The sequence below is a fragment of the Bombina bombina genome, chromosome 10 (assembly GCF_027579735.1).
Source record: "Bombina bombina isolate aBomBom1 chromosome 10, aBomBom1.pri, whole genome shotgun sequence".
NCBI classification, from domain to species: domain Eukaryota; kingdom Metazoa; phylum Chordata; class Amphibia; order Anura; family Bombinatoridae; genus Bombina; species Bombina bombina.
This window is the reverse complement of record NC_069508.1, coordinates 28,458,769-28,475,415: the sequence shown is the minus strand read 5'-3', so window position 1 is coordinate 28,475,415 and position 16,647 is coordinate 28,458,769. Positions and strand designations below refer to the sequence as shown.

The following is a 16,647-nucleotide window of genomic DNA, read 5'->3' as shown; positions in this document are numbered from 1 at the left end:
AAGTATATTCTGTGAATTTTTGCACATGCTCAGTAAGAGCTTAAATAAAAAGAGAGAAGCGCTCATATTGAGCAAAAAGAGGCTGCTTCTTGGGTGGTAACTAGCCATAGAACAAGCTATTATGCTATTGTTCATTCTCAGGTTGAGCGCTTCTGTCTTTTTACTTATGCAAATTATGACACTTGGGGAAGTCTCCCTAAGTGTGATGCGGGAATCCAGACGTGGACCCGTTGCTCAGTGTGCCTAGAGGGATATGGCTGCACCTCACTGACGAGGCCCACAATAGGCCGAAACGTACGTCTGGGGTTTTGCTGTTTCTCTCGTTCAGAGAGGGATTGCCTGGTATTTCGGGGCTGGACTGTACTGTGAAGTCAGGATCAGACTGATATGCTACAGGAAAGTTCTTCTCTGTGAAAGGCCCATGTTGAGCAAAAAGAGGCGGCTTCTAGGGTGGTAACTAGCCATAGAACAAGCTATTATGCTATTCTTTGTTCCCAGGTTGGGTGCTTCTCTCTTTTTATTTATGCAAATAATGACACTTAGGAAATTCTCCCTAAGTGTGATGCAGGAATCCAGACGTAGACCCGTTGCTCAGTGTGCCTAGAGGGATATGGCTGCACCTCACTGACTGATAATTTAGTTAATTTTAGGAAAATTATTTAGTTTAATATAAATTATATTTATGTTAGGGGGGTGTTAGGGTTAGGGTTAGAGTTAGGTTTAGGGGTTAATAACTTTATTATAGTAGCGGCGACGTTGCGGGCGGGAGATTAGGGGTTAATAATTGTAGGTAGGTAGGTGGCGGCGATGTTATTGAGGGCAGATTAGGGGTTAATACAATTTATTATAGTGTTTGCGAGGCGGGAGTGTGGCGGTTTAGGGGTTAATACATTTATTATAGTGGCGGCGCGGTCCGGTCGGCAGATTAGGAGTTAATAAGTGTAGTTAGGTAGCGGCGACGTTGGGGGGGCAGATTAGGGGTTAATAAATATAATATAGGGGTCGGCGATGTTAGGGGCAGCAGATTAGGGGTTCATAGGGATAATGTAGGTTGTGGCGGATTCTGGAGCGGCAGATTAGGGGTTAATAATAATATGTAGTTGTCAGCGATAGCGGGGGCGGCAGATTAGGGGTTAATAAGTGTAAGGTTAGGGTTGTTTAGACTCAGAGTTCATGTTAGGGTGTTAGGTGCAGACTTAGAAACTGTTTCCCCATAGGAAACAATGGGGCTGCGTTTGGAGCTGAACGCTGCTTTTTGGCAGGTGTTAGTTTTTTTTTAAGCCCAAAATGCCCCATTGTTTCCTATGGGGATATTGTGCACAAGCACATTTTCCCAGCTTACCGCTACCGTAAGCAACGCTGGTATTGAGGGTTGAAGTGGAGCTAAGGTAGGCTCAACGCACCCTTTTTTGAGCCTAACGCAGCCCCTCAGACAACTCTAAATACCAGCGTTGTTGGAAAGGTGCTTTGGGGAAAAAAGCAGCCTTAGCTATGCGGGTCTTTACCGACAAAACTCTAAATCTAGGTGTATGTCTTTACCTTTGAAACATATATATATATATATATATATATATATATATATATATATATATATATATATATATATATATATATATACTGTATATGCAAAGTGAGTCAGGTGCACTCTCACAAACAGTTCTTCAAATGCCAGGGTGCTAGAATAAGAGTAAGATATGGCAAGCAGAAGACAGCACTCTCTGGTCTTGATAATCAAGTAAATGTATTAAGTGACGTTTCGGGGAATGTTCCCCTTCATCAGACCAATGCAACATACAGTCAGTGAATCATTAATCTAATATAGTATCTAATATATTATATTATCCTTTATGGGGTAGGTAAGATAGATGGCGGCGGGGTAGGGGGCTCACTTTAGGGGGTAGAAAAGATAGATGGTGGCGGGGTAGGGGGCTCACTTTAGGGGGTAGGTAAGGTAGATGGCGGCGGGGTAGGGGGCTCACTTTAGGGGGTAGGTAAGGTAGATGGCGGCGGGGTAGGGGCTCACTTTAGGGGGTAGGTAAGGTAGATGGCGGCGGGGTAGGGGCTCACTTTAGGGGGTAGGTAAGGTAGATGGCGGCAGTGTAAGGGACTCACATTAGGGGGTATGTAATGTAGCTTGCGACGGTGTAGGGGGATCACATTATGGGGTTATAGATTTAATAAAGCTGGCGGCGGGGTCTGGGAGCGGCGGTTTAGGGGTTAATACATTTTTTTATTGTTAGGATAGTGAGGGGGGATAGCGGTTAGGGGGTTAGACGATGTTTGGGAGGCGAGTTAGACAGTACGGGTGATTTAATAACTTTAGTCAGGTTTTGTAGGCGCCGGCAGTTTCTAAAGTGCCGTAAGTCACTGGCGACTCCAGAAATTTGTGCTTACGCAGATTTCTGCATATCGCTGGTTTGTCAGACTTACGGCACTTTAGCCTCTGACGGCGCCGTATATAGGATAGCTCGAGTTGCGAGCTGAAACTGCGGGCAGCGGGGGTTCCCTCACTTGCGCCGCAAACTACGATCTTTATCGGATCGCGCCGCATTTTTAAATAAAAACATTTTTTGCAATATTAGTTAGTAAAAAAGCTTTTTGTAAAATGATTACAGTTTTTCAGCGGCATACACACATATGCTGCGAGGGCCTGTGCACTACTTATCAAGCACAGAGAGCTGGCAATAGTGAGAATTGTGTTTGTGAAGACTTAAAGGGACACTCAAGTGAAAATTAAACTTTTTAGTTTCAGATAGAGCAGCAATTTTAAACAACTTTCCAATTTACTTCCATTAACAAAATGTGCACAGTCTTTTTATATTTACACTTTTTGAGTCACCAGCTCCTACTGAGCATGTGCAAGAATTCATAGACTATACATATATTCATTTGTGATTGGCTGATGGCTGTCACATGATGCAAAGGAACTGGAAATAGCCTTAACATTGAAGTTTGTCAGTACAAACATCTACTACTCATTTGAAGTTCTGACTAGGTGCTATTAGATTGTCTTTTTATCATGTATTTGTCACCTATGAAAATCTAATGTATTTACTGGTCCTTTAATTTGAAATGAGCAATAGAATATTTACTAGCACTCTGAGAAGGTGTAGTTTTTGAATACTAGTGCATATGCAGCAGAAAACGAGTAATTCATTTACTTGAAGCATTTTTGTTAATGCAAAATTTTTTATATTTAAAATTGAGTGCACACATGCACAACTCAGTTTTGACCTTTCTTTCCCTTTAATGAAAATTTGTTTGAAAATTAACATGAATGAACTGTCATTTTATTATATTTGATGTAGTAGCTAAAGCTTGAAATGTACTGAAAAGTATGGTTAAATTAACTATAGTTTTGCATATAACGTTCCCTTCGCCTATAGTATGAAAGACGTTTAATCAACCTTGCCTTGCACGTATATATATTGCACACAGAATTTAGTGATAAATTATATTGGTAAACCTATAAGTGTGACCCAATTTGTTATTTATTCATACTAAGCTTACTAATCTTTATCCGTTACATTTATGGTGTTCAGTTGGTTTGGGAGGTGGAGGTGGGGGAATAATTATTGCAGCACGAGCTATATTAGATAGTTTTGATTTCTGAGACACATCATCAAACGCTATCAAACCCAAATAAATGACTGTGATATTTGCAATGCTAATGTGTTCTGGTAAAAATGTAAATGTTTCAGTGGATCCGGCTGGTTGAGGTGTAAGACTGGAGATGTTAACAGAAATACAACTTTCAAAGTTGTCTTTGAGTTCTTTGAAGTTGGTGCTCATTCGTAGGTCATATCTTGTAGCTGAAATAGAAATGAGACAGAACAAAAAATCAATTTTTAAAGAATTTATAACCTCTCATTTGTTATAAACCAAATAGCACTGCATAGCTGATAGCAAAAATATAAACTTTCAGAAATGTGAAAGCAGTTAGTTTGTATCTATGGTACATTAACAGTATCTGTTTTTTTACATTACCTATATTTACAAAGAGGCATAGATGTTGACAGTAGATAAGAACAATAGATCCATCAAGTCTGCCCATAAGCCTTATGTTTATCCCAGGCATTAAATAGTATGTAGGATAACCTTAAGCTTATCCCAGGCATTAATTAGTATGTAAGATAGCCTTATGCTTATCCCAGGCTTTAGTTAGTATATAGGTTAGCATAATACTTATCCCAGGCATTAATTCATATGTAGGATAGCTTCATGCTTATCCCATGCTTTAGTTAGTATGTAGGATAGCCTTATGCTTATCCCAGGCATTAATTAGTATGCAATATAGCCCTATGCTTATCCAGGCAGTAATTAGTTTGTAGGACATCCTTATGCTTATCACATGCATTAATTAGTATGTAGGATAGCCTTATGCTTATCCCAGGATTTAGTTAGTATGTAGGATAGCCTAATGCTTATCCCAGGCTTTAGTTAGTATGTAGGATAGCCTTATGCTTATCCCAGGCTTTAGTTAGTATGTAGGATAGCCTTATGCTGATCCCAGGCATTAGTTAGTATGTAGGATAGCCTAATGCTTATCTCAGGCATTAATTAGTAAATAGGATAGCCTTATGCTGACCCCAGCCATTAGTTAGTATGTAGGATAGCCTCATGCTTATCCCAGGCATTAATTAGTAGATAGGATAGCCTTATGCTGATCCCAGCCATTAGTTAGTATGTAGGATAGCCTTATGCTTATCCCAGGCATTAATTAGTATATAGTATAGTATTATGCTTATCTCAGGCATTAATTAGTACATAGGATAGCCTTATGCCTATCCCAGGCATTAGTTAGTATGTACGATAGCCTTATGCTTATCTCAGGCATTAATTAGTACATAGGATAGCCTTATGCTGATCCCAGGTATTAGATAGTATGTAGGATCGCCTTATGCTTATCCCAGGCATTAGTTAGTATGCAGGATAGCCTTATCCTTATCCCATGGATTAGTTAATATGTAGGATAGCCTTATTCTTATCCCAGGCAATAATTAGTACGTAGGATAGTCTTATGCTTATCACAGACATTAATTAGTATGTAGGGTAGTCATATGGTTATTCCATGCATTAGTTAGTATGTAGGACAGCCTTATGCTTATCCCAGGCATTGGTTGGTATGAAGGATAGCCTTATGCTTATCTCAGGAATTAGTTAGTATGTAGGATAAAAGTAAAAGTGTCCTGAAAAATGGAAAAAGAAGAGGCGCTCTTTGTGCAGCAAGTTCCAATAACTGAAAATCTACCGATAGTACTCAAGGTAATATACTCACAAACATAAATGCACACACAGTGCAATAGTAGACAGGCCGAAACTTCAGAGCCGTTCGGCTGACTCCTCTATGGTGACTCTGCCAAACAAATGCTGAAGCCCAGGTTTGTAAAGCCTGATGAAATGGCATTGTTAGCCGAGAAACGCGCTGCACAGCAACTTTTAAATGTTTTTAATAAACTGACTTTTTATCACTCTTCCTTGCTCCTGTGGGTTTTGTGATTACCCTATACTAACAGCTATTGGATTCCTTATTAAGCTGTTCGTTGCAGCCTATCACGGAGGTTGTTTGGAGAAACTGGATTATCGTTTCTAGCACCTGGGCTTCAGCATTTGTTTGGCAGAGTCGCCATAGAGGAGTCAGCCGAACGGCTCTGAAGTTTCGGCCTGTCTACTATTGCACTGTGTGTGCATTTATGTTTGTGAGTATATTACCTTGAGTACTATCGGTAGATTTTCAGTTATTGGAACTTGCTGCACAAAGAGCGCCTCTTCTTTTTCTGTTTTTCAGGACACTTTTACTTTCTGCCTACAACTTGGAGAGAGCAGCTCACCACTAGATTGATGAACTTTATACATCTTGGGTTAACACCCATCTGAAAGGATTGATCTCATAATATTGTTTTACACTTGTTCACTTAATATTTATTTTTCATTCATGTTTTGGCACATTTAATTAGGTTTATCACTGGTATCTATATATTTAGACTTATTTAGTTTGGCGCACCTCTTTTGTTTTGTAGGTTAGCACAGCGGTTGTACTGTGTTTAAACCTCATTTATTGTTTCAATTCTAGTATGTAGGATAGCCTTATGTGTAACCCAGTCATTCAGTAGTATGCAGGATAGCTTTCTTCTTATCCCAGGCATTAGTTAACACATAGGATAGCCTTATGCTTATCCTAGGCATTAGATAGTATGTAGGATAGCTTTATGCTTATCATAGACATTAATTATTACGCAGGATAGCCTTATGCTTATCCTAGGCATTCCTGAATTCCCCCACAGTGTTTGACTAATAAGATTTCAGTAAACTACTATACCTTCTCCTTGGTCCAGATCATCACCAGTTGCTGTCCAAGATAACACAATTGATGTATCTTTAACCTCTGCATCCAGGTCAGTTATTCTCTCAGGTTTATAGATATCAGATAGTGACCCAGAACCCACATTAGATACCATGAAAGAACCACCTGTAGCCGTTCGACTGAATGATCCAGTGTTAAGAATAAGATCATCAACATTAACAGCTGGTTGTGGAGGGTTCAAGACAATTTCCCCTATGGACAAAATAGAGTTTAAATCGACATACAAGATTGTAATATAGGTGTTTTATTATTCGTGTAGCAACAAAAATCCTTTCAATATAAACACTCATTATTTACTTTATCCACTTTCCTGTAATTCCTGTAATTTGTGTTTTCCAAGTTCCAATTAAATAGACTCCAGGACCTAACACTGCTACAATCACACAGCTATTGTTTGATAAATGATATAGCTCATTTATATGTGTCAATTAGTTTCCTATATGAGATAAATATGAGGGGTTTTTTTATTATTGGGAAACCAAAGTTACACTTTTATGAAGAGCAAAACTTTACACTTATTGTGTCTCTATTCACACATTTAATAACAAATTTATAAATACTTAATAGCAAAATCAATCAGGTATTAATTAGTGATAGATTCTATGATACATAGGAGACATAAAGTGCACATCATTAAACCATAAGAAGTCACTGAGACTGCATCTGGTCAGAGAGCTGGCAGTGACAAGATACGTCTGTCACATAGTGTGTCACTACCAGTAATACAGGGTTGTCTCAGAATATAGGTGCACTCAGTCTAAGGCTAGCAGCTCTGTATGCTGTGAGTAAAATAAATATACCTTTTACTAGAATTATTTTTAGCAAAGATGCTTCTAATCATGATGATTAAATTGCTCTGACAGGCATTTTCTCTTTTTGACTAGACGTTGCCATTTACAGAGTGCTTAACAGGACATATAAGAAATACCTGAAAAATAGAGCATTTTGTATTGCACTATAGCTTACATATACACTCACAGGCCACTTTATTAGGTACACGTTGCTAGTTGGACCTCCTTTTGCCTTCAGAACTGCCTTAATTCTTCATGGCATAGATTCAACAAGGTGTTGGAAACATTCCTCAGAGATTTTGGTCCATATTGACATGATAGCATCACGCAGTTGTTGCAGATTTGTCGGCTGCACATTCATGATGTGAATCTCCCGTTCCACCACATCCCAAAGGTGCTCTATTGGATTGAGATCTGGTAACTATGGAGGCCATTGAAGTACAGTGAACTCATTATCATGTTCAAGAAACCAGTTTGAGATTATTTGAGCTTTGTTACATGGTACATTACCCTGTTGGAAGTAGCCATCAGAAGATTTGTATACTGTACTCATAAAGTGATGGACATGGTCAGCAACAATACCATGGCGTTTAAATGATGCTCAATTGGTACTAAGAGGCCCAATGTGTGCCAAGAAAATATCCCCCACACCATTACACCAACACCACCAACCTGAACCATTGATACAAGGCAGGATGGATGCATGCTTTCATGTTGTTTACGCCACATTCTGACCCTACCATCTAAAGGTTGCAGCTGAAATTGAGATTTGTCAGACCAGGCAAGGTTTTTCCAATCTTCTATTGTCCAATTTTGGTGAACCTGTCCAAATTGTAGCATCAGTTTCCCATTCTTTGCTGACAGGAGATGGTATTCTGCATACCTTGGTTGTAACGAGTGGTTATTTGAGTTACTGTTGCCTTTCTATCATCTCAAACCAGTCTGCTCATTCTCCTCTGACATCTGACATCAACAAGGCATTTTATTCCATACAACTGCCGCTCACTGGATATTTTCTCTTTTCTGGACCATTCTCCGTAAACCCTAGAGATGGTTGTGCATGAATATCCCAGTAGATAAGCAGTTTTTGAAATACTCAGACCAGCTGTCTGGCACCAAAAACCATGCCACGTTCAAAATCACTTAAATCTCCTTTTTTTCCCATTCTATTGCTCTGTTTGAACTTCAGCAAGTCGTCTTCACCACATCTAGATGCCTAAGTGCATTGAGTTGCTGCCATGTGATAGGCTGATTAGCAATTTGTGTTACTAAGCAATTGATCAGGTGTACCTAATAAAGTGGCTGGTGAGTGAAATGACGTATCTGCTCAAGAGTATTAATATAAAGCTAATCATAGCTGAACACAGGTCAATGAGACAATCTTGAGTGGAATATGTGTTTAGCTGCCAAACACGAACTGTGTTCAGCTCAGGACCAGTAATGCATTACTACTACCATATGCAAGAAATAAACACATAGGCAAAAGCAAGCAATAGCACAAGAACTTTAGTATTGCAGCTTTATAACATTTAATAAAAAATAAATTGTTAATATTTTAGCTATAATTCATTATGTATGATATAATTCTTGTCCATACAGTTTTCAAAATAATGAAATGTGTTTCTTACCATTTTCTACATAGCCAGGGGCGTAGAATGCAGGACTCTTGGGTGGTACCAGGTTGATTTTACCTTCTTTGCCCTCAACACGCACTTTTAAGTTATATCTTCCATTATTTGAGAACATAAAGAAGTACGCGGAGTAGATTCCGTCATTCTTTACAATATCCGCACCTTAAAAAAATTAGGAAAAACTATTGTATTGTACAAATGTATTAGGCCCTGATATTCAAAGATTCTCCACCTTGGAGAGAAATTGTAGTTCAGACTTCACAAATTTTCAAAAGAAAAATGGGCGGAACTCTCCAGCACTGCGAGATCTCTCTTATTTATGTATGTGAAGCAGAGAACAGCCCAGTGCAGTATAGCACTGCATGATATAAAAGTTTTGTTACGCTTTGTGCATTGCATTTTATATTACTATACATTTCAGATTGGTTCCTTTCACTATTATTGCATTTAATCTTTGAACTTTCTAATTTTATTTAAAAATATTTAAATTTTGAACTAGCAGTGATTTTACATTATGCTTTGAACGTTTCTGTGTTACTTTAATAACTTAGGATCATACTTTGTACATTTCTTTTACAAATTACATTGCATTTTGCATTTTCTCCATTGAAACTGAAAGTTTCAGAAAGTTGGAGGGACAGGGCAAGTTCCCTGGGCTGAACAGGGGTGTTCCCAGGGTATGTCTGATGCTCTCTCACAAGTCTTGTGAACATTTCTAAGCATTTTAAACAAGCTGGTCTCACTGATTTGTCTCACCAGCTGTATGCAGGTGAAATTTGCTTAAAATTCACAATGCACTTACTTTAACTAACAGAAAAGTAATATAAACTAAAACATAGACAAAAGCAAGTTAAATTGTAGTCAAAACTTTTCAGTTTAATTTGTAATTGATGCCAACAGAACCTTTATATCAGCCCCAGGGGTTCTCCAGTTACATTCTCTCTCCCATGTGAAATTTTGTATCCCAGAGAGATTCATTGCTTTCTATGGAAGGCATCTCTCATCTCTCTGGGACTTCCAGGTTCCTCTCATTTTCTTAGAGAATTCAATGAGTTCTGCTCCTGTAAATCAGCACTATATTCCATCTCCAAATTAGAAAATGTTTTATTATCTGGCCCATAGAATGTAATAATGTTCTCTGGGAAACTGAAGCTGAAAGTTTTTCAGTTTTAATGTAAATAAAAGACATGCAAAGTGCAATTGAATTTAAAAAAGATACACAGAAACTTTTAAGACATTATCAGAATTTGAAAAATCACAATCCTAAATACACTGCTGTATACAAAATAAAATACAAAATAGAAAGTGCAAAGTGTAAATGCAGCAGAACTCTCATGTCATGCATGGAGAAGCAAAGCAAAATTTGCCTTTTGACTTTTGAATTGAATAGTTTACTAGGAATCTCACAGTGCTGGAGGATCATTTTAGAATATCTCACAAGTGGAGAGGCCTTAGGCAGATATCTAATGCATTTTACAATACAGACAGGTTTCTTACTAATAACTAGAGACAACGTTTTATTTACCATAAGGTTTTTTTTTAAGAAAAGACAATATTTTGAGAAGTATAATTTAAATTCTCGATGCTTAAAGGGACATAATACTCATATGCTAAATTACTTGAAACTGATGCAGTAAACTGTAAAAAGCTGACAGGAAAATATCACCTGAGCATCTCTATGTAAAAAAGGAAGATATTTTACCTCACAATCTCCTCAGCTCAGCAGAGAAAGTTCTGTGTAAAAAGTTATACTCAGCTGCTCCCAGCTGCAGGTATAAATAAAAAAAAATAATGAAGAAATGAACAGCAGCCAATCAGCATCAGCAGTGCTGAGGTCATGAACTCTTACTGTGATCTCATGAGATTTGACTTAACTCTCATGAGATTTCATAGTAAGCTTCCTTTACCTGATTGGTGAAATAATACGAGGCTCATCCCCTAAGCTGTCCCAGGACAGACATACTAAAATGCTGGTTAGAAATCCTTTACAATGGGATGTGGCTACTGAGGAACTTTTGAGGTAAAATATCTTTCTTTTTTACATAGAGATGTTTAGGAGATATTTTCTTGTCAGCTTTTTACAGCTATGCTGCATCACTTTCAAGTGTTTAAACATTTGGGTATTATGGCCCTTTAATTAAACATTTACGGGGTGACATCAAATTCCACAGCTAAAATGACTTGATAAACACCAGAAAACACCTTTTAACACTTTACTGAACACACTAAAATGTTTTTAAAGGAATATTGCATTTGGGCAAAGGGCAAAACACAGAAAAAATACCCCCTGCGATACTTGATGATGTTAGGAAGCAAACTCACAATATGGATCAGAATACTAGCTGCTAAAATACAAGTTAAAAAAGTAATAATATGCAATTTTGCACTAATAAACTCTATAACCTAACAAACCCACATGCCCATTATGTTGCTAATTCTCTTTATCAAATCCATTAAAGAGGCAAACACACATATCTATATGATGGCAGCGCAAAACAGATTAATTGAGCACGTCACATACTAGCGTCAATTCACACTATTAAAAGAGATTAATCAACATACAAGACCTTCAGCCTGTGACGTAATCTCTAAACTCCCCAAAATTTAGCATTTTGTACTTTTCAGTACAATTTTAATTTCTATGTTGAAACTACATAAATACAAATTTTCCATGTGCACTTTAAATTAGAATTTGATGGTGGTGTAATGTAAATTCTCATTTTGTTGCATTTAGTACAAATGTTAATGCTTATTATTAATGTGATGCATACTCTGATTACATTTTTTACGTTGTACTTTCAATATGCTTTATTGAGCACTCTACTGTTATTTATGCATTTCTCCTTCACATACAGAAAAGATAAAATTGTATTTGTTAGATTAGTATAGAAATCTTAAAGGTCTACACCAGAATTGTTATTGTTTTAAAAGATAGATAATCCCTTTATTACTCATTCCCTAGTTTTGCAGTATTTATATACTTTTTACCTCTGTGATTACCTTATATCTAAGTCTCTGCAAATTGCCCCCTTATTTCAGCTCTTTTGACAGAATTGCATTTTAACCAATCAGTACTGACTCCTAGGTAACTCCACGTGCGTGTGCACAATGTTATTTATATGACACACATGAACAAACACCCTCTAGTGGTGAAAAACTGTCAAGATGCATTCAGATAAGAAGCGGCCATCAAGATCTAAATTAGCATATGAACCTCGTAGGTTTAGCTTTCAACTAAGAATACCAAGAGAACATAGCAAAATTGATGATAAAATTAAACTGGAAAGTTGTTTAAAATGACATGCCCTTTCTGAATCATGAAAGTTTATTTTGGACTAGACTGTCCGTTTAACTTACCTGCTCCATTGTCCAGAAGCTGTTGAGTCACTGAATTTCCAATCTGTGGTTCAATAATAGCTGTGACGTTGGCACCTTTTATAGGAATCATGCCTTGGCTTACCATGGCATAGATAACAAGGGGCTGATTTCTATCAGAGACATCTGCACTCATGTGCGCATCGACAATAATTGGAGGCACGTTACTATCAGATGCCTGGGAGTTTACTGTTATGCCTAAGACTTGATTGTATTGAAATGTATTGCAAATGCTGTAACTCCAACTTCCTCTCTAAAAAACAAAATTGATGTTAATATATTTCACATATGTTTTAGAACTCACAACCATGACCATATCTCTAGAGTATTTTCTATAGAGTATTATCTATAGGCATCTATACAGTCAACATACAATTTAAAAAGGACATTTAAAGTGTATAACATTTTTTCTTAATATATGTTCCTGTGCTAAGAAAAAAATATATTTGTATGCTTCTCATGTGTCTTGCTGTTTACCCATTAAGCAGTAAGAGAACTATTTATCAGCCAGTAGGTAATCAGGCCTTAAAGGGACACTGAACCCAATTTTTTTCTTTCATGATTCAGATATAGCAGCAATTTTAAGCAACTTTCTAATTTACTCCTATTATCAATTTGTCTTCATTCTCTTGCTATCTTTATTTGAAAAGCAATAAATGTAAGTTTAGAAGCCTGCCCATTTTTTGTTCACAACCTGGGTTGTGCTTGCTGATTTAACCACTTTCCAATTTACTTTTATTATCTAATTTGCTTCATTCTCTTGGCATCTCTTGTTGAAAAGCATATCTAGATAGGCTCAGGAGCTTTTTGCTGGCTGCTAATTGGTGACTGATCTTGTATGCCCATTTTCATTGGCTTACAAATGTGTTCAGCTAGCTCCTAGCAGTGCTTTGCCACTTCTTCGATAAAAGATACCAAAAGAATGAAGCAAAATTGATAACAGAAGTAAATTGGAAAGTTGATTAAAAATGTATAATCTATCTGAATCATGAAAGAAAAATGTTTGGTTTCATGTCCCTTTAATTAAAATAACGATGCATATAATTAGGGGCCTATTTTTATTTGCTTGTGATATAAAATGAAGGAGAGTCCATTAACAATTATTTTTCAAATATATGTGTCACATTCTAAGATCTATTTGTAGTTTATATAAAATGTGCATACCATGCAGAAACACCCTTTCAAATGGACTGGACTTTCTGTCTCTACCACCCCCACTGAGAGGTTAAAGGGACACTGTACCCAAAAAAATTATTTTGTGATTCAGATTGAGCATGAAATTTTAAGCAACTTTCTAATTTACTCCAATTATCACATTTTCTTCATTCTCTTGGTATCTTTATTTTAAATGCAAGAATGTAAGTTTAGATGCCGGCCCATTTTTGGTGAACAACCTGGGTTGTCCTTGCTGATTGGTTGATACATTCATCCACCAATAAAAAAGTGCTGTCCAGAGTACTGAAACCAAAAAAAAGCTTGGATGCCTTCTTTTTCAAATAATGATAGCAAGAGAACGAAGAAAAATTGATAATAGGTGTAAATTAGAAAGTTGCTTAAAATTACATGCTCTTTCTGAATTACAAAAGAAAAAATTTGGGTACAGTGTCCCTTTAATTTCTACTGCTGTTGTCCGTTTACATAGTTTTTCTGTAGCTAATATATGAGTTTGGAAATTTTCATCACAGGTAGTGGTTTCAAAAGTCAACCAACAGCCATTTCAAATGACAAAATAAATGTAAATGAGCTAAATGTAAATTATTTAATACATTGCAGACGGAAATATAGGTAACTGGAAACACATTAAAGAGCTGGTCTTAAATGTATCGCTAACACAGCTTTTTTGTGGTGGTTCTCCCAGTACTGAGTGCCACCACCTCTGCCATCTCATTACAGGTAATGTTTGTAATCATCAGACTCTAATTTCCACAAGAGGCGGCTGCAAAAAATCAAGCTTTCTAAATAACCTTGTTCCTTTGGTTTTCTCAAAGTTACTGAGCAAACTATATCAATCAATAATCAACCTGCACCTTTTTAAAAAAAGAAGAAAAAAAAAGGCACTGATCGTTAACCATATTCTTTATAATGATATCATTTATCAGCATGGAGAAGATAAAGTGTAAACACTGGAGGGCACACTTCCACTATTTATCTGTATATCAAACTTAAAGGGACAGTCTACTCTAGAATTTGTATTATTTAAAACAATAGATAATACCTTTATTACTTACTAGTGGGAAAGCTTGCCCAGAGGGCAGTCTATTGTACTGACGGAACCACCAAACCACCCTGCCATTTTCGGAAAGGCAGTCTATTGTGGTGACGGAACCACCCTGCCATTTTCGGAATCCATCTTTAATCGCGTACCTTGAATTCACTATTCAGTGTATGTCGGCGATCGTACGAAGAGGATCCTCCATGCTCCATGGCTCTGCGGTTGCCGGTCTTCAGTTCCAGGGTCGCCGGTCTTCATCTCCAGGGTCTCATCGGTCTTCAGCTCCGCCCTCCGCTCCGCACCGGATTGCTCCTGAAAGAAGAAAGAAGAGGTCGCCGCTTGGAAGAAAACTTCACCGCCTGGAACAGGACCTTCTCTGCCGGGCTTTAGGAACAGTGAGTACCAACCTGGGGGTTAGACTTAGGTTTTTTAAGGTTTTCTTTTGGGGGGGGTTGTTTTATTTAGATTAGGGATGGGCAGTAAAAAGCTAAATGCCCTTTTAAGGGCAATGCCCAAACAAATGCCCTTTTCAGGGCAATGGGTAGTTTAGGTTTTTTAGTGTTAGGTTCTTTTATTTTGGGGGGTTTGGTGGGTGGGGGGGTTTACTGTTAGGGGGACTTAGACTTTTTTCTTCTTTAAAAGAGCTGTTTATCTTGGGGCAATGCCCTGCAAAAAGCCCTTTTACGGGCTACTGGCAGTTTATTCTTAGATTAGGGGTGATTTTAATTTTTTTATTTTTTGATTTTCATAGGGATTAGGTTTAATTTTGTAAACTTTGGTAATTTGGTTTATATTTTCTGTAATGTTAGCCTTTTTTATTTTTTGTAATCTTAGCTTTTTTTTTTTTTGTAACTATAGTATTTTTTTTAGTTTAGTTAATTTGTGTTAATTTAGGGGGTGTTAGGTTAGGGGGCTTAGTAATTTAATTTGTTATTTGCGTTGTGGGTTTTGGCGGTATAAGGGGTTAATAGGTTAATTGGGTTTATTGCGATGTGGGGTTTTTGCGGTTTAGGGGTTAATCGGGTAAATAGATTTATTGCGATGTGTGGGTTTTGGAGTCTAGGGGTTAATAGGTTAATTATGTTTATTGCGATGTGGGGGTTTTGCGGTTTAGGGGTTAATAGGGTTAATAGGTTTATTGCGATGTGGGGTGTGATGAGAGCAGGATGTGATGTCATTAGTTTGGGGGCGGGGCTTATGTCCGGTGTCTGTGTCGCAGTTAGTTTAGTACAATCAACCTGACTAGATGTGTATTGTTATGCTCTGCAATAAAATAGAGTTGTACCATCATTGCTGTGTCCTGCATATGTCCTGCATCTCATGACATGGTGTCAGAAGTTCTGGACTGCGCTTCTGTTCCTGATCGATTGCAATGTCAAAGTTTACCCCACCTGAGCCTTTTGACTTCTCTCAGCCTGCAGCTTGGCCCACATGGCGTCAGCGGTTTCAGCGCTTCAGGATTGCATCCAAATTGAACAAGGAGAGTGGTGAAGTACAAGTTAATTCTCTTTTATACTCTATGGGGAAAGATGTGGAGCCAGTGTTCAATGCTTTTACTTTCCAAGAAGGGGAAGAATTTGACTTTGATATAGTTATGGATAAACTCAGTGCCCACTTTGTGCCCAAAAGAAATGTGATTCATGAGAGAGCTTGTTTTCACAAACATAATCAGCGTGTGGGAGAATCTGTGGAGTCATTTGTGCGCAGCCTGTATGAACTAGCTGAATTCTGTGAGTTTGGTGTTGCTAAAGAAGAGCAAATCAGAGACAGAATAGTTATTGGAATTGCAGATGCTGAAGTCTCCCTGAAGCTGCAGTTAGAGCCTGATTTAATGTTAGATGGGGATATTAGGATGGCCCGCCAGAGTGAACTGGTGAAAAAGCAAAGTGCTGATCTGAGGTCTGAGAGTATTGTGGATGAAGTGCAACAGTCCAGGAAGACTGCTAGTGAAAGGCACAGTGTGAGCGGTAGATCTAAAGTACTGGAAAGGCCTAGAAGTGGATGGGCGCAACATGCCCGATGCACACTGTGCTACCGGGCCCATGATCAGAGTGTTATATGCCCGGCCAGAGATAAAAGATGCAGAAAATGTAACAGAATGGGCCATTTTGAAGTGGTGTGTAAAACTGAATACATTAAGGAGATGCAGGTGGACAGTGACCAGGAGGGTCAGTAAGTGTCTTTTGTGGGGTCCGTTGTGGAACGGCCAAGCTCAGAGGAAGATTGGAAAGTTACTTTTACTGTAATGGGAGACAAAGTTGATTTTAAGATTGA

The 16,647-nt window shown here is 37.9% G+C and overlaps 1 protein-coding gene across 1 annotated transcript in view; it reads right to left on the bottom strand.

Moving 5' to 3' along the window:
* Positions 1 to 3,516: 3,516 nt before the first annotated feature.
* The window catches only part of LOC128640677 (calcium-activated chloride channel regulator 1-like), a 58,289-nt gene continuing 45,158 nt past the window's right edge, over positions 3,517 to 16,647 (bottom strand). The window contains exons 11-14 of the mRNA XM_053693108.1: positions 12,144 to 12,414; positions 8,784 to 8,948; positions 6,320 to 6,556; positions 3,517 to 3,812 (exon numbers count right to left, since the gene is read on the bottom strand). Coding sequence (XP_053549083.1) covers positions 3,517 to 3,812; positions 6,320 to 6,556; positions 8,784 to 8,948; positions 12,144 to 12,414 — 969 coding nt within the window. The remainder of the gene's footprint in view (positions 3,813 to 6,319; positions 6,557 to 8,783; positions 8,949 to 12,143; positions 12,415 to 16,647) is intronic.